The sequence below is a fragment of the Halichoeres trimaculatus genome, unplaced genomic scaffold (assembly GCF_033239565.1).
Source record: "Halichoeres trimaculatus isolate MK-OKI-2021-1 unplaced genomic scaffold, fHalTri1.1 fHalTri1_scaffold_7, whole genome shotgun sequence".
Classification (NCBI taxonomy): Eukaryota; Metazoa; Chordata; class Actinopteri; order Labriformes; family Labridae; genus Halichoeres; species Halichoeres trimaculatus.
The window spans coordinates 120,001-147,592 of NW_027437185.1; the positions used below are offsets into that span (position 1 = coordinate 120,001).

The following is a 27,592-nucleotide window of genomic DNA, read 5'->3' on the forward strand; positions in this document are numbered from 1 at the left end:
AACAGCAGGGGGCCCAGGGGAGTGAGGGTTGCATTTTCAAGGAGAAAGCAATGGAAGATGTTACTTGTGGTGGTTTTCCCTGCTTTCTAGCCACTATACGGAATGAACTTGTCTGTTGTAATGCGCGCATGTGTTTGTGTGTCTGTGAACGCGTCAGAGGGGAACTTCACCGTGCGCTAGAGATCACGTGCTCTTTAGCCCACGGTGAAGTTCCACGAGAAGAGACGTGAACCCAACGATGTACATACAACATCCCGTCCTGTAAATGAGATGAATAACATAAGGCTAATTAGTCTGTTAGGGAAAAAAAAAAAAAGAAGATATTGACTTGATTTATGAGAGAGGGAACTCTAAATCACTTTTGCTGTGGTCTGGCGCTGTATGGAAAATAAAATGAAACACTGGTGTGTGTCTGATAGGACTTCTCAATAAGACAACACCCACAGCAGCCATAGGGGGCGGAGCCTCTGTGGCTGCACCAACTACAGCCACTGTCGGTCTATGTGGACTGCAAAAGTTAACTGAGTGTGTGTGTGTGTGTGTGTGAGTGTGTGTGTGTGTGTGTGTGTGTGTGTGTGTGTGTGTGTGTGTGTAAAGCTCAGTGCCAGGCTAAAGGAGTGTGATGACCGTCTGACTGAAGTGCGTAATGAGTATCTGCTGGCACTGGCAGCAGTGAACGCCCATCATCAACACTACTCCACCAACGACCTACCCCATATAATGGAGGTAAAACATACACAAACACGCACAAACACACACATACAGATACGGATACACACACACACACACACACACACACACACACACACACACACACACACACACACACACACACACACACACAAAAAAAACAAAAAAAAAAAAAACAATCCCATATTTGGTCCCTTTTGCTTGAAAAAACGCAAACAGACCTAGGCACAAAATTCAGGTTTGGCAAAAAACTGCGTGACTGCACTGTCTGCAAAAATTCACCCTCCATAGTGCCCCCTAGGGGCTTATAACTGCAGCCCCTCTGGCTGCTTTCAGCTAGAGCCCTAAAATTTTATGAATATAACAACCATTCCTAGCCCAACAAAAAAGTCTCTTACAACTATCTTGATTTCCAAACAAGAGCTTTGCTTTTAGGACCCATCCATCAGATTTTGATGATTCATAGGCTACGTATATGAACAAACTAGTCCTTAGTTTTTTTTCTCACATCAACCCCAAACTTGGCTTTTGTATACTGGACACATTGAAGATCAATAATCATGATTGGATTTATAGAATATTAATGGGCGGGGCCACAGCAAGGGCTTAAAGTTGGACATTTGTCAGGTATGTTCGATCTGCACAAAAACGGACACACATGTTCAGTGTTGCACCCCGGATGCAGCAATGCCATTGTTTTCCCCTAGTAGTACTTTGCCCCCAAATGTGCAAAACTTATGTTCATAGGGTACTTATTTGAATAAACAGGTCCTTGGTTTTTTTATCTGATCAACTCCAAACTTGCCATGTGTATACTTAACTCACTGAATATCAAGAATCATAATAAGAATTAATGAAATTTTAATGGGCGCAGCCACAAATGACCACAAAAGTTCACCCTGTTCCATATCTTCACCAAGGGGCTCAGTATTTCAGCACCTCCGACTACTTTGAGCTTCAGGCCTGAAATTTTTTGGGCATAACCATCATGCCTAGACCTACAAAAAAGTCTATTATGACTATAGTAAATTCAAAACAGGAAATTTCATTATGTAGACGTAAACATCGGATTTGGTGATTTCTGGCCTACGTATTACATTGGACAATTCCTAAGTTTTTGATGTAATTAACTCCAAACTTGGCTTGTGTATACTACACGTATTGACGGGAAGTTACAAATAGATTTTGGCTGCTTCATGAAAATCTTGATAGCTCTCTTGTACATTGTTGGATCAGGATAAAATGCACACACATGTTCAGATTCAAAGCCTGAGTGCATTTCTATTAATGATTGCGCTAACATTAATGCTGCATAGCGCCACCCAGGAGCAAAAAACTGCAGCCCATCTAGCTACTTTGCGCTACAGGCCATACCTTTCATGCCAAGATCTATGGCTTTTACTGCTGAGCCACACTTTGCTGCACATGTGGCGACCAGGTCATGCCCGGACGGGGACACGTTGGCCGAAGGACTCGGGCCTGATATTGTTGCCTGCAGCTATATTTCTATTTGTGTTGTTTTAACTTTTTCAAAATTATTTTAGCAGTTTTGGTCCTCCATAAAAACTCACAGCATATGTAACACACATAAACACCCTTCCTTCCCATTACACACACACACACACACACACACACACACACACACACACACACACACACACACACACACACACTCACACACACACACACACACACACACACACACACACACACACAGAGAACATTGAGTTCTGTACCTAGTGAAAAAAACTGACCACAAAGCTTCCTGAGTACAAACACACTTCTGTTTTGTTTTCCTTCACACACACACATACACACACTCACACACACACACACACACACACACACACACACACACACACACACACACACACACACACACACACACACACACACACACACACACACACACACACACACAAACACATACACACACACACACTGTACATGCACACATGCATCAGCACAATCTTCTTTTTCCTGTTTCTCTGTAAGTCTGTGATCACTGACACACTGCCTCTGTGTTAATGGAGGACTCCATTAGCCTTGTGTGTGTGTGTGTGTGTGTGTGTGTGTGTGTGTGTGTGTGTGTGTGTGTGTGTGTGTGTGTGTGTGTGTGTGTGTGTGTGTGTGTGTGTGTGTGTGTGTGCGTGAGATGAGCCTGCTCATGTGAGTGTAAAGCTGTGGTCAAAAAAGTGTGTGTCTCTCCTCCTCAGCTGATGGACAGAGAGATTTATGATGACCTGAAGAGACACTTCACTGTGCTGTGTGAGACAGAGACAAACTGCTGTTTGAACACACACACACTCTACAGCCAGATTTGGGACACTGTTTCCAAGGTACTAGTTTTTGTGTTTCTGTGTGTGTCTGTGTGTCTGACCTGGGCTTTTTTCAGTGTCACATCAGGGTTTAAGGCAGGAGAGAAAAGCAGAGAAATGAAGAGAATAAGCAGAGGGGTTGGTGCACAGAGTCTGAGGGTTATCATATCCAAACCTTCATCCCAAAAATAGGCAAAAACACAAGTGAAGCTGTGACTCAGCATCTGCACAAGAAGCAGAGAGGAAGAAATCTGACAAGCCAGCAAAGTCACAGGGAGACACTGCCCCAGTGAACCACTGTAGACTCCAGGGACTTAAACAGTGAGTGAATCAGATGAATGAGTCCTGTAGGATCCATCAGAAACTCCAACAGGTCTAAAAGGTAAGCTGGTAGCTTGTCAGTAAAAGCCTGGAAAATATTCAAAAGGCAGCGTTTGTTCCTTCTGTCATCAGGAGCTGATTAGCCAGCCTGCTCCTAGCAGATGCAGCGATGTGTGCTGTACATGTACCCAGCTATGACTCCAGAGCAGAGTGGTAGACTGAATCCAGGGCCTGAGGGGAGAAACTGTGGCATGTCTATATCTGATAGCACCATCATTCAGAACAGATAAGACCATGGCTTCAACGTCCTTAAATGGCATGACACTGGAAAACAAGATTCATTCCTGTGGAGGACGCTAACTCTGTTCCACAGCTGGGTGGAGAAAGTGTTGACATGATGTTTAAATGTCAATTTCTCATTGAGCCATATCCCAAGACACTTAAACTGTGACAGCAGAAAAAAGATTTCCCCATCTGCAGAGGTATGTGATATTTAGGTTTTGTGCAACTCCAGGTGTAATGGAAACGCAAGTAACACCATAACAAACTGTCCCTTTAGAGGCCCGCTTTAACTTTGACTCCCTGAAAGAGGCAGGCTCAACACTAACCCTGTTTATCCTTGTACATGCAGAGTCTCCCACTGTATCTCCTGAGATACCGAACATATACATGCCATTTGTCACTCTGTCTCCAGTAAAGAGGAGAACAGGGCGAAGAAAAGCACAGGGTCAAAGGTCAGGTGAGATGAGTGAATTGGGACTTGAGGACAGAGCCGGACAGAGCCATAAGAGAAATGTCTGAAGGTGGAAGAGCTCAGCCCACTGGTGATCTCTACAGGGATCTCTACACTACATACTGCAGTGGTTCAAGCAGAGAAATTCAACAGTAAGGTGAAATGTTTGAGCTTGTGTTCCAGCAGAGTGAGATCAGGGGGCAGACCTGACAGCAGAAAGCCTTTCCACAGGCTGGCTGTCCCTATGCTGGTGGGGGCTGGTACAGGTGAAAACACGGTCTGTGTATGTGTGATTTAGAAACTGCTCTGATGATTTTGAAAAACAAAAACACCCCGGTCTTTTCTCTGTCCTGGTGAACTCTGATTGGTTGTCTCGTTGCCAGGTGACCAGAGAGAAAAATGTGCAGCAGTTTCTCCAAGAATCTGTTTCCTTCAGCAAAACACCTGAGTTCACCTTTCAGTCAGCACCATGTGACCAGGTGTGTTTAGGTTTGTATGAGACCAAGTGTGTGTCAAAGGCTGGGATGGATAAATCCCTCATGACCAGAAGAAACCCTGCTCTCTTCATCTGAAGCTGGCATTTTGCATTGTACTGCATTTTGTGAATGTTTTGCGATGAAGTTAATTTATGACGCATTTCTGCTCAAACTATTTACGGATCTGTCAGGTGTCTAATAAGAGTACAACCCATACCTACATCCTTGCCAACCTGTGATGAAGTTTAGTGGATAAAACCCAGAGGTCTAATGTGTTCACATAGGAAACCTGTAAATCACTAAACCTGAGACCAGTTTGGACTTTCAACCCACCGTAGCCCCCTCCCTGCTTTGGGACATGCTGCAAGAGGATGCATGAGAATGAAAAAACATCCATGGGAGAGTTATTTGAAAACTGTAGATGGCGCTATTGAGCAACTTTTTAGATTTTTTTTTACAATACACAAATGATATCAAAATTTCACATTCCACTGAATTATTTCAAATTGTGGTGAGCTTGGGTCAAAGTAAGGTCCTCATCAACTCATCTGGCATAAACAAATTATTGTTATTATGACTCGGGTCCTTGCAGCCTCAGTGCTCGAGCCTTACTCAGGTACGAAATCTAGCTTGACAATAGAAACGAGGCTAAAAGAAGCCCTGGCATGATATCCAGGAGGAAAAACTTCACAAAAACAGTTTGTAGGGGAGTCCAGGATTTGACTCCAGAGCAGCACCCCTCACAAGCTTAGCCCATTAGCTGCTTCATGCTGACTGCTTTTATGTTTCATCCATAATTTTACTGTGTAAATACTTGGAATTGTCTTTGCCTTTAGGACAGGATTTAACCCTCTATGGTGATGCCAGTTAGAAAAAAAATTGGGGTGGTTTTTTTTTTCATCTTAAAATAGATCAAACATAATCCAAAGAAGTTTTCAAAAAATGTATTTTTATAGATATTTTGGGGGATTTGTTGCCCTGTGGCAACACTGTACCATAATGGTCAGTAATGAAAAAAGTTATTTATTTATATTTCAACACATTTTTTTTCAAAAACACATGGATAATACTTGATGGTCTTAACAGTTTACAAAGCATGCCATAAAAAGCGTAAAGACTTTAAAAATTAACTCTTTTTAGAAGATTTCATGTCTAAACGATGCCTGTAGGCCAGTGTTTCTCAAATTTTTCACACCAAGGACCACTTATCCCCCCAGAAAAATCTTATGCACCACCCCAGAACAAAAAAAACACAATAACAAAAAAAAGACATTGTTTTGGGAGTTCCTGAGCTTTCCCTAATGTCAGGCGGACCACAGTTTTGAGAAACACTGCTCCACCACCATTGAGGAACACCCCATTGAAATGAATGAGTCAAGGATTCTGAACATATTTTATCCAACTTAACATAAACTGTTTTACAAAAGACTTCATTTTTGTGACCTGAACTCCAGAGGGTCATATGGTAAATTCAAACACTGCTATTGGTTCCGTAAGGTCTTTTCTCTTTTTTAGAAGTATTTCATGACAACTGGGATGTACTGTGTAAGTGTAAAAGGCCAAAAATGGGTTTATTGCCCAGTGGTAACAAGGTACAAATCCCCACGTCATATATGTAGAAAGTATTGTGGAGCTACAGCCTGGTGGTGTACTACTGACCTGCCACAGGACTACCAGCAAGTGTCCTGGATGATATGTGGCATGTCATTTGCAACAAGCAGACTACTGACAGGTCACAGCTCGTAACTGAGGGGTGCTTCCATGTCATTATTCAGGTTTCTGCTCTTCAAGAGGTTTCTGCTCCTCGATCTGAGGGCAGTCTGGTTAAAGAGGCCAACAAATGGGTGACCAAAGCAGCAAAAGACTACAAGATCATCACCCATGGAGAGAGGGTAAGACATGACGGTCTTTTTGGGTTCATGGAGAGAAATCCATGATGGAAACCAGTGGCTGTGCTCGTCTGCAGGCTCTGCAGATGTTGGAGAGTCGTCTGACGCTCCTGTCGGGGGAGACTGGGCTCAGCATGGAGCAGAAGATTGCAGAGGTACAGGACAGCGTCAGGAAAGCCAAGGTACCTCATTTACTTTTACTCCTTCTTTATTTTGTTTAAGAAAGAATCAACTAAATATCCTCCCGTCCAAGCCCGTGGTGAATCTGGTGAGAAGTGAGATCTTTGCTACAAAGAGTGAGAGGGTTCACTTATCTAGGGTGTCGTTCATGGATGAAAAGGTCAAGTGGATTGAGACACTGACAGGCTGATAGGTGCTGTCTGCAGTAACGTGGGTGTTGTGCTGTGCCATTACAGAGAGGAGTTGGGTTGGAAGGTTGAACCGGTTGGTTTTAAAGGTGTGATAACATATCAACACAGCAATATATCCTGATACTTTGACCTGTGACAAAATATAGATATTTCAACTCTTAATTTCTATATTTTTGTTAAAATACAAATTTATATTTCATGTGAGTTGGAAGTAAAATATATCTTCCACACCTCCACAGCAGTAGATGGCACCAAAAAGCTACTCTGCTGTATGTTGCCCATAAACTATATAATAACTAGAAAAGCAATTTCTGAAGAAATTGCGCTGTGAATGCAGAATGCTGAAGCAGCTTGCGCTGAACTGCTAATGCAGAATGCTGAACGTGGATGACTGAAAATATATCTGAAAATGGCTGAATGAAGTCTTAAATAACTTGAGCTAAAATGCTAAGCAGAAGCTGAACATGAATGACTGAAGATGTGTCTGAAAAAGGTTGAATGAAGTCATGCAAGGCTTGCGCTGAAATGCTAATGCAGAGTACTGAACATGAATGACTGAAGATTTGTCTTAAAATGGTTGAATGAAGTCTTGAAAAGCTTCTGCTCAGCTGCTAATGTAGAATGCTGAACATGAATGACTGAGGATATGTCTGAAAATTGTTAGAAGAACTCCTGAAAAGCTTGCGCTCAACTGCTAATGCAGAATGCTGAATTAGCCTGCCATGGACTCTTGGATGAAAAGAAATGAATGGACAAATAAATGGAATGGATGAATGAATTTAAAGTTTATATGGTTGCGTCTATTTAAAAATTAAAGGAATGAATTAAATTTTACAGAAAATTAATGGAAATAATGACCTGACTGAGGGAAAATGCAAGTCGGCTATCTTAAACGCTGTTAAAATGTAATCCTGTGTGTCCTGTGTGTGAGTTTTTAACCATGTAAGCCTGTAGGCTGAGGCCCATCTGAAGCCAGATGTTGCCATGGTGATCATTGTTTACCAACTGCCATCAGAGAGCTGGTGGAGTCTGTTGATTCCCAACACATTCCCTTTGAAATCAGGGTGTAAAGGTGCTTGCAATTCTGACAAAAAGAATGATCATGAAGCATGAATCAGTGTAATCTAAAATTGGATTTAAAAGTTTGACTGGCTGAATCAATTCAGGAATTAAAGGAAGGGATTTAAATTTAAAGAAAAAAAATCTAGGAAAATAAGGAGCTGACTCAGGGAAATGGAAGTCAAATGCTGTTAAAGTGTGATACTTTCTGCCCTGTGTGTGTGTGTGTGTGTGTGTGTGTGTGTGTGTGTGTGTGTGTGTGTGTGTGTGTGTGTGTGTGTGTGTGTGTGTGTGTGTGTGTGTGTGTGTGTGTGTGTTCAATCATGTAAACCTGTCTGCTGAGGCTTATCTGAAGCCAGATATTGCATTGGTGATCACTGATAAATTAACAGACACATGCTTGTCTTTGTTCCTGAATGTTTTGATGAGTTACTATAAACAGCTGCATGAGATCAAAGGTTTCAACGGAGACCAGCTCGTCAAGGGCAGCAGGTGCAGGTGCACAACTTTGCCCTTGTTACTGTAATCTTCTGAAGATTTTGTGGCAAAGCAAGAGTCCGAATCTCCTGTCACCTTGCCAAGACCGTGAGGGTAGAATAAAAATGAACACACCGTAGGAATCCTGAGGCCCAGAGGAAGCTGTCGATGTAAATTTCATGCATGAAGGTCAAGAAATGAACCCACGAGAGCGATAGATAGATGAGGGAAATTTGACTGATCTCTGAGAAAACCCCTTAGGAATTAACATGGAGTTATATGGGGTTTGTCATTGGACATCTCATGACAGTTGGCCATTTTGTGAAAAAGTGCTCCATCCTTTTGCTTTAAAAACCACTTTGTCAGAAGCAGGACAAGCCTACCTACATTTTGACATACACTATGCCTATGTGGGGCAAAAATTGTGACCTAGAGAGCAGTTTATTTAGAAGTTTCCCAGGTCTTGTTTGTCCCTCTCCCTGCTCTGTCGTTTGAATCTCCCACTCTAAGCCAAAACATTCCGTCCAATACACACTGAAATGCATCATGACCTTTGAAGGGTCATTGTGAAGAAACTATGAATGCTAGGAAACATTTGAAACCCACTGAATGAAGCCAAAAGATAGCTGAATATTTTGAAGTTTGAATGGAGTTTGTAGCTGAATGTATGACTGAATGAGAAGGGTTTGAAGCAGGCTGAAAAAATGTCCTGAAGAGAGGAAATTTTGAAAATTCCGCATTCATCTCTATGGGACTGAAATTTTGTAAATCGTTGAATATCTCAAAAAGTATTTGTGAAAAGTTTCTGAAGAATCATAGCCCCCTTGTCCCCACTGAAACACACGTTTTGAAGTTTGAACGGTGAAAATCGGTTGAAGTTTGTAGGATCCTTAGCGGTCCAAAAAAGCGGGCGGAAGAAGAAGAAGAAGAAGAAGAAGAAGAATTTTTTTTGTCACAGAAGAACATATGCTGTGAATGCATTGCTGCATTCACAGCAATTATGATCATCTTAAAGTATACTTAAAATTTATTCCTAAACTTAATGATGTGGGTTTCAATGTTGTGAACACCAATGTTTTATCCATAGACTGTATAAAACATGGATGTAGTCTCTGTGACGTCACTCGTCTGTTCCTGAAACCGTGAAATGAAGCCAATCCGCAGACACAGCCACATTCGCTATGACGCTGGCTGTGAGTTTTTCTTTGAGCAGCTACAGGGCGCCCGGCCATCATGTGACCTGAGCTGTTTCTCTGATTGGAAAAACGAACAATCCTTATATAATGTAAACCACAGAGACAAAAATAAAATTCACTTACCGTACTGTATGTGCCGACAGTGAAATCATTGTTTTAGACCCAAGCTGTTTTTGAACCAGGCTGTAAATATGTTTTTAATGCTGTAAAAATCTGTTTTTATGGCTGGGGGTGTGCGTGACTTCTGGTCCTCTGCAGTCAGCCTCAAGCGCACGCTCGATGAACAGTGACTTTTAGGACTTCAGCATAGGCTTAATTTTTACCAACCAGATGTTGCCCCTTAGTTTTCTCTCTATTCTTGGGTCCGTCGGATAAAACAGAATTTCAAGTTAAGTTGTTACAGTGTAGTAGACTGATAAAAAAAAATATTCATCATCATGTTTTGCGCAATATCAGATTTCATGAGTAACGCTGGTTATACCAAGTGACATTTATCAATTACACCAACTGGCCATGTCTTTCAGCCAATCATTTTTTGTAACATTAGTTTAATGTCACAGTAGTTTACTGTTTAAAACTTGACATACTTTATGTTTTCAGGTGAGGTGTATGTCTGAAACACTGCATCTGACTTTCATTATTTCAACCCCAATAAAACAGAGAGGTTGTTTTCAAATAGTTAACTGTAGAATATTCCAATATATCACAATGTTGTGATGTTATCGTATCCTGACCCAAGTATCGTGATGCATATCATATTGTGAGTTCTTGCCAATACTCACCCAAAGAATTCAGAGAATTAAAGCAGGAATTTGTTTGTTGAATTTGGTACAGAAAGTGTTGAGAACCAGTGGCGATTGCTCTAAGACTGCAAGGGAAGCTCAGCTTCCCCTAAAATGGCCCCCAAAAAAGTGGTGATATGCACTGCTGTGTGTACATTTCACTGACAAAATCTGAGCTAGAATTCCTTCATCTTTAGTTCAGAATCAGCTCCTATCACAGGTAACTGGCTCCACCTCCTTCTCAGTCATCCCCGCAGCGTCTCGTCTTTAACACAGTCGGACGCTGAGCGTCTTCTGACTTCAGCAGGGAAGCGTAGAGTGGGTTGTTCCACTGTGGAAACTGGACGGTCATTGGATAAACACTGGGCTTTGTCCCGCCCATCGGACACTTTGGCTTCTGCATGATGATTGGATGATCTGTCTGAGGCTGAATCTCTTTTTGATTGGCAGTGAAATGAGCCAGTCAGAGATCTTGAAGCCTTCTCAGTTGTTCTGGACTGATCTGGAGGCTTTGTTGATCCCTAGCGAGTTTACCTTTCTTAAAAACGAGTGTTGAGAGAACACTGGGAAAATCCCTGGAAAAAACACCTGGTTGGTACGACATGGTCACTGATCATTTTCTTGAAAAGAAATGGAGGGAAGAGTTTACGTTTAAATAAACAAATTTATGATGGAGGCCGGAAAAAATGAGCTTCCCCTCCTTGACTGACCAGCAGCTGCCACTGTTGAGAACTGACTGATTGAGACCATCATGAAGTTAGTTAGTTTTTCTTGTGAACAATAAACAAAAACATATCATTGAATACAGCCTTAGAATCAATCCTGGAAAGATGGAAAGGTTGATATCTCTTTGGCCAGATAAAAAGGGGTGTCCGCAAAGATTTTTGGAGGTTTATAAGCTTCCAGATTTTAACATGGGGTTCAAATCCCGGAACTTCACTCACTGGTTTGATGCAGCACTGTTCACTTAGAGCACATTTATGGAAGCTTTCTAAAAGCTGGTGTGAAAGTAGAGAGCCCAAAGTCAGGGGAGAGTAAAAATAAATTCAAGTCATTTTTTTCCAGTGCTGAGCTTCTGTGTGTCTACTTGACCTAGAAAAAGCTGCCTCCATGGTTTCCTTCCTGTCACAGCTCAGCAGGGTGAAGGCAGAGGCTCGAATCGCTCTGTTGTCAGGGAGCGTCACAGACATCAACCTGTGGCTTAGCCAGGCCATGCAGCAGGCAGAGGAGGAGCTGGAGAGGGAGAGGCGCCTCAGCGAGCAGAGGAGGTCTACAGAGGACTTTTCAGTAAGTTCACACTCATACACACACACACACACTCACACAAACCCACACGCACACACACGTCTTCATTGAGGAGGTGGTTGGGGGAGCTTATATCATCAGGTCAGGAACATGAGGCCTGAACATGAAGTAGTTCACCTCTAACAGAATCTACAGTCTGAGGGTTTAGAGACCTTCAGTCTCCCTGAGAGGTTCTCCCTAAGTTCAAAATAAAGACGCTCAAAGGCTGCTCACTCCCAGCAGTCCCCAGATTCAAAAGTGGCTCACAGTATGCCATTGATCCTTCTGTGACTCCTGCCAAGGGCTCAGCGATTGGTGCCATTCTCTCAGTTATTGCCTTTCCTGGACACATCAAAAAGAGAAATGAATAACTGAGGTGATGAATAGAAAATGTAAAAACATTTTATTCTCTGCTGGCAGCAGGGGGGCGCTTTGATTAACGTTGAAAACTTGAATAGATGTATTTAGTATGGTACACTTGGAACATGTGTGTTTTATTAAGGAACCGGCTTTAACGGTATAAAAGATGAATGTTGCCTCTTTGACGTCACCTGTCTGTCCCTTCAACCTTGAAATGAAGCCAATCTGCAGACGCAGCCACATTCACTATGATGCTGTTAGTTTCCTTTTCTAACAGCTACAGGGGCACCATCAGTCACGTGACCTGAGCTGTGTCTCTGATTGGAAAAACAAACAATCCTAATAACTTCTAAACCGCACAGATAGAAAAAAAAGTCATTCACTGTGTGCCGACAGTGAAATCAGTGTTTTAGACCAAAGCTGTTTGTTGAACCAGGCTGTAAAGATGTGTGTAATGCTGTAAAAGTCTGTTTCTTTGGCGCGGTGGGAACATGACTTCCAGTCTTTCTGCAGCCAGACTCAAGAGGATTCCCAATAAACAGCAACTATTAGCACTTCTAGATTTGCTTCATTTTTACTGACCGGACGCTGCTCCTTGCTTTGTACATGTGAGTTATTAAGGTTGAAAACTTTGATCTTCTCTCTTGGCCGTGCCTACTGAACAAAAAAACCCTTTGATGAGGGATTGGCCTGAGTCACTGAGCAACCAATGGCTTACCACAGGCTGCTTTTGGATCTCCCTGTCACTCACTTTCCTTTTGTCTGGTTGACAGAAGCCCAGGTTTGAACGAGCAGCTTCATCAATCAATCAATCAATCAATCAAAATGTATTCATATAGCACTTTTCATACAAATAAAATGTAGCACAAAGAGCTTTACAGACACATGAATTAAATAAAAGAATTATACCCCAAACCCACTCCACCCAGCCCCGGGACCCACCCACACAGCAACCCATACACAGTGTTAATAATAAGCAACATAGATAAAAGACAGTAACAGAGCACACTGCTGTACCCAGTACGTACTGAGGAAACGCCGTCTTGAAGGTTTAAAAATGAGAAAACACTGGAGGTTAGGTAAAAAGTATAAAATTAGATTTATCATAATAGAAAATAAGAAAATGATTTTTCAGAATTAAGAATAAAAAATACTTGAAATTAAGTTAAAATATACATATGTATATATAATGATAAATAAATGAGGAATAAAACAGGAAAACTAGAGAAAAAAATACAGAAAATATAAAAAAAATTTAAAAAGAAAAGATTAAAAAAAAATAAAATAAAATAAAATAAAAATAAAAAAATAAGACAAGATAAGATAACAAAAAGTGGCCTGTACTTAAAGTAAATAAAACACTAAGAGGTAATTCAGGTAAAAGCTCGACTAAAAAGGCAGGTTTTGAGTCGGTTTTTAAAGACATTAACATTAGACGCAGCCCTCAGGTCTTCAGGTAGGCTGTTCCATAAGTGGGGGCCATAGTAGTAAAAAGATGCCTCATCATAAGTTTTTGTTTTAACTTTGGGAACTGTTAACAGAGAGCTTCCTGAAGACCTGAAGGCTCTAATGGGCTCATACGGTAAAAGCAAATCTGATAAATATGAAGGACTAAGATTAAGAGCTTTAAAAACCAGTAAAAGAATCTTTGAATCTATCCTAAAAGAAAATGAACTCATGTAAACTCATGTAAATGTTTATTATTGTGTCTGTGATAATGAGTGGGGATTGAGATCTTTAAAGGACATTTCACTATAAAGGAGTCAAACTCACTCAAAGGTGTGGCCTTAGATGTTAAAACTGTGAAACTGTCCCTTTAAATATGAAGAGGTTCATTTCCAGAGCTCTGTGGTCTTTGATGGAGTGTGACTTACATAAAAACACCTCTGAGTGGTATCCTGTAACGAGATGAGTCACTGAACAAACCAGACTCAAACTGAGGTCAGATCTGACCAATATCTCAACTTTCATACCCATCCTCAAAGGAAACCTTAGGTGGCTTATTCCACTTTACGTGAGGTGAAATGAAGAAGTCAAACTGCAGCAGGTTCTAGTCACACTCACAAGAGGAAATGAAGCCTCTGGGTCACATTTTGTAAAACTGGTGCATCAGTTTGTAACAAAGACCATTGAATGAATGAACAAATGAATGAATAAAATAGATAAATAGATAGATAAATAAATACTATGAAGGAGATTACATTCCTTGTCATTGCTTTGTGTTTTCAGGAGGATGAGTTTGAGCTGACTGACTTTGAGGACTATGACGATGAGAGCGGAGACATCTTTACAGATCCAGTGTCAGCATCAGGAGTGTGTGTTTACCCTGCAGCCTGCAGAGTTATCCATAACTATCAGGTATCAGTCATCAACCAGATGTTTTTTTATTCCTCCAGCACCACACTGACCGCGTGCTTCACTGAGACCATGCACTGAGTGCTCACAAAGACAGCACCATCAGCAGCTGACAGTGATCACAGCAATAGTCCAGATTAAAATGTTGTGCTGAAGAGGACACAGAGGGTTTGGGAGGTAAAGTAAACACAGACAGCAGAAATGGTGAGAAATGGTGAAGGAAAAAGACCAGAGACCAAGCTGCTTGGAGTCCAGTGTGATGCTCTGAGATGGTTTGAGGGGGCATGTCCTGATTTCATACTGGAAATAAATGTCTTAGTTGGTAATAACAGCGTCAGACTCCTGCTGTGAAGGGACTCATTGGGTGCGTTGCTCAGGTGTGATTTCGGCCCATTCTTCCACAGGGTCTTCAAATCTGGAAGATGGGCCTCTTCCATGAGCTCTGATCTTAGGGTTCAGGTCAGCTGATTCTCTGAGCCACTCTAGCAGCTGTATTTTCTGACACCAACTGAAAATAACTTTTCTGTGGTAACTTTTCTGACACCTCCTGCTTAAAACCCAAAAAGTCAGAAGGATCATGAGGCCCTGCTTTCACGGTCTGTATTCATACTGAAAATCAAGATCAAGCTAGCTTTTGTCCTTCAGCTCCACGGGAGGTTTCCGTCCTCCCTGAGTGAGAGTTTCCTCAGCGGTGTGTTTGGGATCATTGGACCTCATGCACTAATAAATGTGTAGATGTGTTTTCACTCTGGGCACAAGTTCAGTATTTACGCAAAATCACTGCTAGATTCATGACACGTGCGCACCAGCCAATTTCCTTCTCTCCACCGTGCATATGACCACACCCCAATTCATCCAAATAAGGTCATCTGTTCAGTGCATCAGGAGGAGGCTACCTTGACATCAGCATTGTCACTAGGTGCATCTCAAAGTGATAAAGTTCCTTCCTTCCTTCCTTCCTCCACTTGTGTCTTAGTCCCTCCCAGAGATGATGGAGAGAGACATGAGGAAAGGAAGAGAGGAGAGGAGAGGAGAGGAGAGGAGAGGAGAGGAGAGGAGAGGAGAGGAGAGGAGAGGAGAGGAGAGGGGAATGGAGGAAATTTGTTTTTAGAGCAATGGGATGTCCTCTCCTCTGTGTGCTGTTTAGAAGCTCACGGATTACTGTACCGGTAAAATGCACAACTGTTTGATTATTAATGAATTATGTAGCCCTTACCTAGAGCACATCTGATCATCAACTCTGAAACATATCAATATAACCCAGTTTATTGTGTTTCAGGAAGATTTTATTTATTAGATTTCAGTATAAATCCTCCATTATATTGATTTGATGATGGTTGTGTTCAGTATTTTGTGCTTTAAAGGGATAGTTCGGATTCTTTGACATGAACCTGTATGGCATCCTCATCTGTAGTTACATGCATCAGCACTGTCTTACCCCTGTCAGCGTCCTGTGACCCGAGATCTGGTTCGGTTTTGGTCCAGACGAAAGTAGTCCGGTAACATGGCTGGGGTCACGAAAATAAAGCATTTTTCCTCTCAAAACAAGTTGTGTTCAAAAGAGTGATACATTTGCATCACAAAACTGCAAACCAGAAAAAAGTCAGACTCCATTATCGATTGGCACTACTTTCTGGTGCGTATCACTGCGCCGCGCAGTGCAACCAGCTGACCGGCGCGCATTGTCACTGTCATTACAACTTTAAAAAGTTAACAATAACATGTCTGACTACGACCCTGATGAAGATGGCATTACATTTAGCACAGAGCCAAGGGGATATCTTTATGAACCTGAATATACTGATGCTGAAATTCGTCAGATGGAGTCAGAACGGGTGGAGAGAGAGACGATCACAGTCATGCCGCTCCTGGAGCCACAGCTGGAGCCGTGAAAGAGAGAGTGACAGACAAATGCTGGTGCACTTGTCAGAAGTGTGCAGCGGAGTCCTGCACTGGGTCGGGTACCCAACACAGCTGATTTGCAGGTGGTTTTTAAAACCTTTTTTTCTCCGGGTTCGGATCTGGGTGGAAAAAATAACATGTGGGTCAGGTGGCGCGTTTTAGTTTGACACATCAAAATTAATATAAACTGATAATAAACACAATAAAATAAAAACGTAAGTTGTAAGCTGGTTGTAGGGCTGTGACCATTTAGATTCTGGCTTCGAATCTGTAACATGGTGGAAGGCTGAGCCACGCTATCCAGTTCTTATAATACATCCATGGTTGTGACATGATCACGGCTCGTACCTGCTGAGCGTCGCTTAAGTCTGGACAGAAAGTAAGTCTACTGTTACACATGTAAAGGTCCTTTAAGAGATTAAAAGTTTAAAAGCTTTAAACGTAAAAAACGAGTGATTTACTGTTGTATGTGAGAAGATCACAGAGGGTTGATGATGGCTCCAGCTGTGGCTCCAGGAGCGACATGACTGTGATCGTCTCTCTCCACCTGTTCTAACTGCATCTGATGAATTTCAGCATCAGTATATACGGGTTCATAAAGATATCCCCTTGGCTCTGTGCTAAATGTAATATCATCTTCATCAGGGTCGTAGTCAGACATGTTATCGTTAACATTTTAAAGTTGTTATGACGGTGACAACGTGCACTGGTCAGCTGGATGCACTGCAGGGAGCAGTGATACGCACCAGAAAGTAGTGCCAATCGATAATGGAGTCTGACTTTTTTCGGGTTTGCAGTTTTGTGATGCAAATGTATCACTCTTTTGAACACAACTTGTTTTGAGAGGAAAAACGCTTTATTTTCGTGACCCCAGCCATGTTACCGGACTATTTTCGTCTGGACCAAAACTGCACCAGAACTCGGGTCACAGGACGCTGACAGGGGTAAGACAGCCCTGATGTACGTAACTATGGATGAGGATGCCATACAGGTTCATGTCAAAATCATTAAACTCCATTGTGTTTATGAAGTTTCAAGTAGAGAAGTCTGAGCCACTGCAGCGTCCAATCAGAGGGCTCTAATTTCGTGGCGCATGCCTGGCGCAGCCTGCGCAGTGCTAATTTCGTGCGGCGCACTGCTGTGCACTGCCAATTTGACAATTTGGTAGACCGTCTGCTCAGAGATGGGTGTGACGGCGCGCCAGGGGGAGGTGTCAGCAGATTCATGTTGGGGCAGTGACAATTTTGTGCCAAAAAAGTGCGCTGAAAGCTCGCCAGCTCCAACCTGGTCTATCCTCGGCGCAAGGCGGAGCGCACCCTGCGCAGCTGTAATTTGGTGACAGGCGCACAAGTGCGCACATGTCATCAAAGCCTCAGAGGCAGGTTTCCAGAGTGTCAGACATATTTTAATGCAGTAAACAATCACAGTAATCACTATTTAATGTAACCGTCTGAACCAGCATATACATTTATATCTATATTAACTGTCCCGTCACATCTGATGTCAGATTAAAGCCGTTTGTCATAATGGAAAGTTAACCTGACGGCAGCTGGAAGTTTGATGCACATCTTACAACTAAACAATTAACAGCCTTAACATCTGTTTTGTAGTATACTACTCTGCTTTTTTAGTTTCAGAAAATGGATCTACAGGTGATAATTTTGTTTCCCCTCTATCATAACTGTACAACACAAACTTTGGGTAGATCTTTCTAGATTTTAGTTATTTTGTCAATCATAAAATAGCAGAATCATCATATTTGATTTTTAACCTTTCACCAAAAGTTGTATCATTTACTGAAAATAAATCTGGAAGGGATTTTTATTTTTACAGCTGATGGAAAAAACACTTTTATGTATTCCACATTGTTTAAAAATTGTAAATAAGTGGTATATGGGCTAATTAATTTGTAAAAGTAAATGTGTCTTTTACAAGTGGAAGTGACCAGATTTACTGGTGTTTCTTTCTTGTCACTTCACTTCTATATCATGGACCATCTAACGTTGGTGTTGTGTTGTAGCTAAAATGCTGACTCATTCCAGTAGATGGTGGTAATTCACCAAAAGCTGCCACCTGCTTGGACAAACAGCGATAGCAATACAAACAGTATGCCAGGTAGACTGGTCTGTTGCATACTGAGAAATTTTCCTGGATCAGTACGACATCCAGGGATTTTTAGTATACTGTAGATTTTGTAAGTTTTGGCATACTGACTACTGCAGACTGAATTCCAATCAAAATAGTGGGCGCTGCTGGTGTAGTAGGTTTGAAAAACAGCAGCATTTATGCATCCATCCTTCCTTCAGTTATATGACGTCTGCCAGCGCTGCATGCAGAAAGACTGCCCCATTTCAGCAGAGACTTCTTAAAAATCAAACCTCTCTGTCTGCAGACAGGGAAGTCGCCCCCTGCTGGAAATTTGATATTACCTCACATTTCACTTGTTTTTTTAAAAGTCTATTAAATTATGATACTGCACGTAATTTTACATGTTGATTTCATCTCTTCTTGTAGGCTAGCCAATCAGATGAGCTGTCAATCATGGAGGGGGAAGAGCTTCAAGTGGTTGAAGATGGAGACGTGGAGGACTGGCTGAAGGTGGCTGCTTCGTTTTATCAGAACAAGAATCTCTGCTCCCTGCTTTGACCTGTCCTGACAAACGCTGTTCAGGACAACGTGTCTTCCTGCTCATGTGCCTGTCTCCCTGCTCATGTGCCTGTCTTCCTGCTCATGTGCCTGTCTCCCTGCTCATGTGCCTGTCTTCCTGCTCATGTGCCTGTCTCCCTGCTCATGTCTCTGTCTCCCTATTCATGTGTCTGTCTTCCTGCTCATGTGTCTGTCTCCCTGCTCACGTGTCTGTCTTCCTGCTCATGTGTCTGTCTCCCTGCTCATGTGTCTGTCTCCCTGCTCATGTGCCTGTCTCCCTGCTCATGTGTCTGTCTCCCTGCTCATGTGCCTGTCTCCCTGCTCATGTGTCTGTCTACCTGCTCATGTGCCTGTCTCCCTGCTCATGTGCCTGTCTTCCTGCTCATGCTTCTCTCTCCCTGCTCATGTGTCTGTCTCCCTGCTCATGTGCCTGTCTTCCTGCTCATGTGTCTGTCTCCCTGCTCATGTCTCTGTCTTCCTGCTCATGTGTCTGTATCCCTGCTCATGTGTCTGTCTCCCTGCTCATGTGCCTGTCTCCCTGCTCATGTGTCTGTCTCCCTGCTCATGTGCCTGTCTCCCTGCTCATGTGCCTGTCTTCCTGCTCATGCTTCTCTCTCCCTGCTCATGTGCCTGTCTCCCTGCTCATGTGCCTGTCTTCCTGCTCATGTGCCTGTCTCCCTGCTCATGTGTCTGTCTTCCTGCTCATGTGCCTGTCTTCCTGCTCATGTGTCTGTCTCCCTGCTCATGTGTCTGTCTCCCTGCTCATGTGCCTGTTTTCCTGCTCATGTGTCTGTCTCCCTGCTCATGTGTCTGTCTTCCTGCTCATGTGCCTGTTTTCCTGCTCATGTGTCTCTCTCCCTGCTCATGTGCCTGTCTTCCTGCTCATGTGTCTGTCTCCCTGCTCATGTGTCTGTCTCCCTGCTCATGTGCCTGTCTCCCTGCTCATGTGCCTGTCTTCCTGCTCATGTGCCTGTCTCCCTGCTCATGTGCCTGTCTTCCTGCTCATGTGCCTGTCTCCCTGCTCATGTCTCTGTCTCCCTATTCATGTGTCTGTCTTCCTGCTCATGTGTCTGTCTCCCTGCTCATGTCTCTGTCTTCCTGCTCATGTGCCTGTCTCCCTGCTCATGTGCCTGTCTTCCTGCTCATGTGCCTGTCTCCCTGCTCATGTGCCTGTCTTCCTGCTCATGTGCCTGTCTCCCTGCTCATGTCTCTGTCTCCCTATTCATGTGTCTGTCTTCCTGCTTATGTCTCTGTCTCCCTGCTCATGTGCCTGTCTCCCTGCTCATGTGTCTGTCTCCCTGCTCATGTGTCTGTCTCCCTGCTCATGTGCCTGTCTTCCTGCTCATGTGCCTGTCTTCCTGCTCATGTGCCTGTCTCCCTGCTCATGTGCCTGTCTCCCTGCTCATGTGCCTGTCTCCCTGCTCATGTCTCTGTCTCCCTATTCATGTGTCTGTCTTCCTGCTCATGTCTCTGTCTCCCTGCTCATGTGCCTGTCTCCCTGCTCATGTGTCTGTCTCCCTGCTCATGTGTCTGTCTCCCTGCTCATGTGCCTGTCTTCCTGCTCACGTGCCTGTCTTCCTGCTCATGTGCCTGTCTCCCTGCTCATGTGTCTGTCTTCCTGCTCATGTGTCTGTCTCCCTGCTCATGTGCCTGTCTCCCTGCTCATGTGCCTGTCTTCCTGCTCATGTGCCTGTCTCCCTGCTCATGTGTCTGTCTCCCTGCTCATGTGTCTGTCTTCCTGCTCATGTGCCTGTTTTCCTGCTCATGTGTCTCTCTCCCTGCTCATGTGCCTGTCTCCCTGCTCATGTGTCTGTCTTCCTGCTCATGTGTCTGTCTCCCTGCTCATGTGTCTGTCTTCCTGCTCATGTGTCTGTCTCCCTGCTCATGTGCCTGTTTTCCTGCTCATGTGTCTCTCTCCCTGCTCATGTGCCTGTCTCCCTGCTCATGTGTCTGTCTTCCTGCTCATGTGTCTGTCTCCCTGCTCATGTGCCTGTCTTCCTGCTCATGTGTCTCTCTCCCTGCCTCTGTCTCTGCCAGGTGTGTAATGCGTGTGGACAGGTGGGTTATGTCCCTGAGCATTATGTGCAGTTCTTGTGTCTGCCTGTAGAGGACGCCGCTCAGCTGGACGGTTCATTTGGCTCCACTTCCTCCAGTAGCACTAAAGAGAGGAGCAGAGGTCAGTGTGTGTTTGTGTGTGTGTGTGTGTGTGTGTGTGTGTGTGTGTGTGTGTGTGTGTGTGTGTGTGTGTGTGTGTGTGTGTGTGTGTGTGTGTGTGTGTGTACCAGAGGTGTCAGAAGTATTTAGATGTATCACTCAACAACAAGTATAGATAGCAGGGTTTAAAAAGACTTTTGTAGAAGTTAGTGTTGCATCTTAATTTATTAACTTAAGTAAAAGAGTAAAAGTACTGGTTTCAAAACAAGTCAAAGTATCAGGGTAAAAGTGTAAGGGGAACAATTGCCATTAAGGACAAAGGCTTGGGCTGTAGCAGCACCACAGGGGCCTGAAGTGCACTCCAAAGGCCATTACGACTATAAAGTTTTGTTTAAAAAAATTGGGGGCAGCTGGTGTTGACCAATAGGGTCTAAACATGTGCTAGAACTCTTCAAACTAATTGAGGCTAGCCAAAATGTTTCATTACTTTATTTACTTTATTGATCACAACACCCACAGTGTTTCCCCTGTGACTATGTTGGGGAAGAGCCCGCCACAAGGCAGCCTCCCCCCATGTAGGTCATATTCATTTTATTTTTACCACGTAGTGCAGGACTAAAGCACAAGTAATTCAAGGTAACTGTAGATAATTTTTGAATAATTGTTGTGTTTTTCGTATAAGAGCCACCATACTAAGTAGGTGCTGTTTCCTGTTTTGTGCCAGTAGAGCATGGCACTGGGTCTTCTTCATGTTGACTGACTGTCAAGAAGCACTTTGTGTTCCCCTGGCTATGGTTAAATAAATGTTTGAGTGAGAACTTCACTGCCTTATTATTCCAACTCATGCTCAGACAGTGTTATGTTTATACCTCTCATCCAACCACAATCCAATTCACTCTATCTGGATGGTGCAATTTTTATTAGATAGGTTTTTGTTTTCATTTTTTTGTGTGTGTTTGTGTTGTTCTTATTTTTTCTTTTTCTGTTGTTTTTTTATTTTTATCTTTTACTGTATTTATTTATTTTTTTCTGACAGGCTGGAATGAAACAAGTCGAAATGAAACAGGAGTAACGGCTATTTTCAAAATGTAGGGAGTAGAAAGTACAGATATTTCTCTGAAAATGTAAAGAGTAGAAGTAAAAAGTCTGCTAAAAAGTTACTACTCCAGTAAAGTATAAATACTCAAAATTTCTGCCTAAGTAAGGTAAAAAAGTATTTTTACTTTGGGACATAACACCTCTGGTGTGGATCCATGTTGATGATGTTTCCTGTTTCAGGTGTAGCCAGAGCTCTCTTCTCCTACCAGGCCCAGAGTGCAGAGGAGCTTTCCTTCCAGGAGGGGGCGCTTATCCAACTGAGACGCTATCGACATGGGGAGGTGTGTGTTGTGCTCCTCAGGAAATGATTTTTTAGGACTGACCTCCTGAGATGTATGGTCTCTTCCCTTTAAAACAAAGGATGTTTAATGTAAAGGTTTTCAGAGGGATGGGTTTGGCTCTTTAGGAAATGGAGGGTGCAAAGCAGACACATGCAGTGAGTGCAAAACACATGTCCACAGAGCATGTTGATGATGGTTTCATGGCTTTTTTTGCCAGTTTAGATATAAAAAAAAGGGGATTAACTGATACTTAAATTTAAAACTTAACTGAGTGAAAGACATATGAAGCTCTAATTCTGATCTTTGTCACCTTATTAAAAATGTGTAACATGAGAAACACCTGGTATTTAAATTAATCACTTATGTCTGTGTGCACCTTATAAATTTTGCATCCAATAAAACAATTGATTCCTAATTTTGAACCTAAATTTAACTAAGCTATGGAGGCTTATGTTGCATAACCTCATTTTAAGTGGGAATTGGGATGTTTAAAGCCCATGTTGTTTCTTTAGATGCAGTCTCTTCAAAATTTAAATCATCCTATTGATTTCATGTGTTTTTAGTTCAGTGTGGTGGCAGATGATCTCCAATCTTCAAAGAGGAGCTGCAGGACAAAAAAAAATTAAATACATAAAAACAGGCAAAAGTCCACAACAATCTATAAGAGCAGACACAGCATCGCTGCAAACTCACTGCATCACTGACAACTTGCTGCAGCACTGAAAACTCACTGCAGCACTGCAAACACGGCAGCACTAAAAACTCACTGCAGCACTGCAAACACGGCAGCACTGAAAACTCACTGCATCACTGAAAACTCACTGCATCACTGAAAACACGGCAGCACTGAAAACTCACTGCATCACTGAAAACTCACTGCAGCACTGCAAACACGGCAGCACTGCAAACACGGCAGCACTGAAAACTCACTGCATCACTGAAAACTCACTGCATCACTGCAAACAGGGCAGCACTGAAAACTCACTGCATCACTGAAAACTCACTGCAGCACTGAAAACTCACTGCAGCACTGAAAACTCACTGCATCACTGAAACTCACTGCATCACTAAAAACTCACTGCATCACTGCAAACACGGCAGCACTGAAAACTCACTGCATCACTGCAAACAGGGCAGCACTGAAAACTCACTGCATCACTGAAAACTCACTGCAGCACTGAAAACTCACTGCAGCACTGAAAACTTACTGCATCACTGAAAACTCACAGCAGCACTGAAAACTCACTGCAGCACTGAAAACTCACTGCAGCACTGAAAAGTCCTGGCAGCACTGCAAACAAGGCAGCACTGAAAACTCACTGCATCACTGAAAACTCACAGCAGCACTGAAAACTCACTGCATCACTGCAAACAGGGCAGCACTGAAAACTTACTGCATCACTGAAAACTCACTGCATCACTGAAAACTCACTGCATCACTGCAAACAGTGCAGCACTGAAAACTCACTGCATCACTGAAAACTCACTGCAGCACTGAAAACTCACTGCAGCACTGAAAACTCACTGCATCACTGAAAACTCACAGCAGCACTGAAAACTCACTGCAGCACTGAAAACTCACTGCAGCACTGAAAAGTCCTGGCAGCACTGCAAACAAGGCAGCACTGAAAACTCACTGCAGCACTGAAAACTCACTGCAGCACTGAAAACTCCTGGCAGCACTGCAAACAGTGCAGCACTGAAAACTCACTGCATCACTGAAAACTCACTGCAGCACTGAAAACTCACTGCAGCACTGAAAACTCACTGCAGCACTGAAAACTCACTGCATCACTGAAAACTCACAGCAGCACTGAAAACTCACTGCAGCACTGAAAACTCACTGCAGCACTGAAAAGTCCTGGCAGCACTGAAAACAAGGCAGCACTGAAAACTCACTGCAGCACTGAAAACTCACTGCAGCACTGAAAACTCCTGGCAGCACTGCAAACACGGCAGCACTGAAAACTCACTGCATCACTGAAAACTCACTGCATCACTGCAAATACGGCAGCACTGCAAACACAGCAGCACTGCAAACACGGCAGCACTGCAAACATGGCAACACTGCAAACAGGCCAGCACTGAAAACTCACTGCAGCACTGAAAACTCACTGCATCACTGCAAACAGGCCAGCACTGAAAACTCACTGCAGCACTGAAAACTCACTGCAGCACTGAAAACTCACTGCATCACTGAAAACTTGCTGCAGCACTGTAAACTCACTGCAGCACTGAAAACTCACTGCATCACTGAAAACTCACTGCAGCACTGAAAACTCACTGCAGCACTGAAAACTTACTGCATCACTGAAAACTCACAGCAGCACTGAAAACTCACTGCAGCACTGAAAACTCACTGCAGCACTGAAAAGTCCTGGCAGCACTGCAAACAAGGCAGCACTGAAAACTCACTGCATCACTGAAAACTCACAGCAGCACTGAAAACTCACTGCATCACTGCAAACAGGGCAGCACTGAAAACTCACTGCATCACTGAAAACTCACTGCATCACTGAAAACTCACTGCATCACTGCAAACAGTGCATCACTGAAAACTCACTGCATCACTGAAAACTCACTGCAGCACTGAAAACTCACTGCAGCACTGAAAACTCACTGCAGCACTGAAAACTCACTGCATCACTGAAAACTCACAGCAGCACTGAAAACTCATGCAGCACTGAAAACTCACTGCAGCACTGAAAAGTCCTGGCAGCACTGCAAACAAGGCAGCACTGAAAACTCACTGCAGCACTGAAAACTCACTGCAGCACTGAAAACTCCTGGCAGCACTGCAAACACGGCAGCACTGAAAACTCACTGCATCACTGAAAACTCACTGCATCACTGCAAACACGGCAGCACTGCAAACACAGCAGCACTGCAAACATGGCAGCACTGCAAACATGGCAACACTGCAAACAGGCCAGCACTGAAAACTCACTGCAGCACTGAAAACTCACTGCATCACTGCAAACAGGCCAGCACTGAAAACTCACTGCAGCACTGAAAACTCACTGCAGCACTGAAAACTCACTGCATCACTGAAAACTTGCTGCAGCACTGTAAACTCACTGCATCACTGAAAACTCACTGCAGCACCGGAAATTCGCTGCATCACTGAAAACTCACTGCAGCACTGAAAACTCGCTGCATCACTGAAAACTCACTGCAGCACTGAAAACTCGCTGCATCACTGAAAACTCGCTGCAGCACTGCAAACACAGCAGCACTGCAAACGTGAACAATCACAGCTGTGTTACCCTTTACTGACCTGTGGCCTGTGGGACTGTTTTGCAGGTAGATGATGGGTTTTGGGAAGGAGAGCTGAACGGGCAGGTTGGTTTCTTTCCATCCTTGGTGGTGGAGATCATCCACAACAAGTGGGAGGATGAGGAGGAAGAGGAAGAACAAGTGGAGGTATTTTCCCAGTAGTTTCCTTTGAAGTCCCCCACATCATTTTTCTTGTCTGGATCAAAATATGTAACAAATCTGTGTTTGTTTTTCAGCCTCTCCCCACCCCAACCATGCCTCCTTTCCCCCCCCCTATCCCAGACCCCTCTGACCCTGCCTGTGGTTCAGCTACACCCCCTAGCTGTGTGGAGGACATACAGCAGGTCTTTCCTCAAAGGCTCTCAGAGGAGTCAGACGGTGAGTTATGGCAAACTTGACCCCAGACTGAACAGAGTTTTCTTTTTTAACAGTTGTTTTTCCTCCAATCAGATGGCTGCTGCAATTCTCCAGATTTCACCAGCAGCCGACTGCGACCAGTACGTGATGTTTCTGACATTAACTACAAAATTCTTTCAAAATAAACAAATGAGACAATGATGGTGGTTGAAGAGCTGGTCTCTCACCAAACTCTCTGTATGTGTGTTTCAGTGTCGAGCTCCTCCTCCTCCTCCAACTCAGAAGCCTTCACCTCAGCCTTGAGTCAGAAACAGGCCTCTCAGTCAGTGTCTATAGAATATATCACATGTTCAGACCAAGAAGCACCGGCTTCAGGGGTAGGTGTAGGGTGAAAACACATCTCTTACAAATAAGACGCTGCTTATTCCTGCTACATCATTACCCCTAGTCTCTTGCTGGCTGTATCGTAGGTAGTAGCAAAGATTGTATATCTGATAAAAATATCCATATCATGGGAAATTTGTCATACCCCTTGGTTTTCATAAAAGCTGTGGTTTGTCCTTGTTTTATCGAGTACACTCCTTTACTAGATGTTCACGCGGACTGGCCCTGAATTAATAAACATTTAGTTGTTTGTATTTTTAAAGCAAAAGTTGAGGATTATGTGTTTCAGAGGTGTGCTCTCAGAGCTTGTGCGCTGCAATGATCCTGACAGCAAACATTCCATCTTTGTTATTGGCCACATGTTGCCTGCCCGACCTAACTCAGGCCCCATTTACACAATGTTTCACCCCAAAACGCAGTGACAAAATCTGTTTACATTGAAATGCTGAATGACTGAAAATGCTGTAGTAAGCATGCTAGCGCCTGTAGTTGGCGCTATGACTGCCTTGTCCAGAAGCAGCTTTTGATAGATGTCCGCTGAAGTAGAGTCGGGCTGATCATCCGGTTTATTGGTGAATGCTAAGTGCAGACGTGGAGCAACAAGTACATGTTTTGTTGAAATACAGTCAGCAGATTCAGCAGCACAAGCACAACTTGGTAGGCCGCGATGATCGTAACAACAGTATTGTTGTTCTGTTGAGTGCACATGTGCAAAGCAAAGCGTGATGTCAGAATTTTCACTGAAAATGCCGGCTTACTGTTTACACAGCAGCAGTGGCCGCAGTGTTTCACAAAACTCCCACTCTGGAGGCCATTTTTAAAAGTTCATGTTTTAGGTCAGCTAAAACGCAGCGTAAAAGAGAGGCTGAAATGCAACAATACTTTTGTGTTTCATCCTGAAACTTTAGTTGTGTAAACAGCCCTTGGTATGGGGCTTTGTACCTAGTGTTGTGTCAGGGCCACTGGAGCCTGACAGTGAGTAGACACTCACACGTGGCATCCTTTCTTAGCTCACTTTGAAATTATAAAAGTGGGTGGAAATAAACTTTAGGGTGCAGTGTGCAGGTATATGTCTATATGTAAAGATTTTTCTGTTTGTGTATGGAGGTGTGTGTTTGTACTTGTATACAATTAAATTTTTTTTATAACTTACTGGCTGTTTTTTGTTTGTTCACATGTTTAA

The 27,592-nt window shown here is 43.3% G+C and overlaps 1 protein-coding gene across 1 annotated transcript in view; it reads left to right on the forward strand.

Moving 5' to 3' along the window:
- Nucleotides 1-27,216, forward strand: part of LOC141793723 (F-BAR and double SH3 domains protein 1-like) — a 37,072-nt gene extending 9,856 nt beyond the window's left edge. Inside the window, exons 8-21 of the mRNA XM_074674566.1 lie at nt 598-726; nt 2,907-3,029; nt 4,446-4,541; nt 6,314-6,430; nt 6,505-6,609; nt 11,444-11,599; nt 14,186-14,314; nt 18,728-18,811; nt 20,897-21,035; nt 22,292-22,392; nt 25,696-25,815; nt 25,905-26,046; nt 26,119-26,165; nt 26,278-27,216. Coding sequence (XP_074530667.1) covers nt 598-726; nt 2,907-3,029; nt 4,446-4,541; nt 6,314-6,430; nt 6,505-6,609; nt 11,444-11,599; nt 14,186-14,314; nt 18,728-18,811; nt 20,897-21,035; nt 22,292-22,392; nt 25,696-25,815; nt 25,905-26,046; nt 26,119-26,165; nt 26,278-26,328 — 1,539 coding nt within the window. The 3' untranslated portion in view covers nt 26,329-27,216. The remainder of the gene's footprint in view (nt 1-597; nt 727-2,906; nt 3,030-4,445; nt 4,542-6,313; nt 6,431-6,504; nt 6,610-11,443; nt 11,600-14,185; nt 14,315-18,727; nt 18,812-20,896; nt 21,036-22,291; nt 22,393-25,695; nt 25,816-25,904; nt 26,047-26,118; nt 26,166-26,277) is intronic.
- Nucleotides 27,217-27,592: the final 376 nt, after the last annotated feature.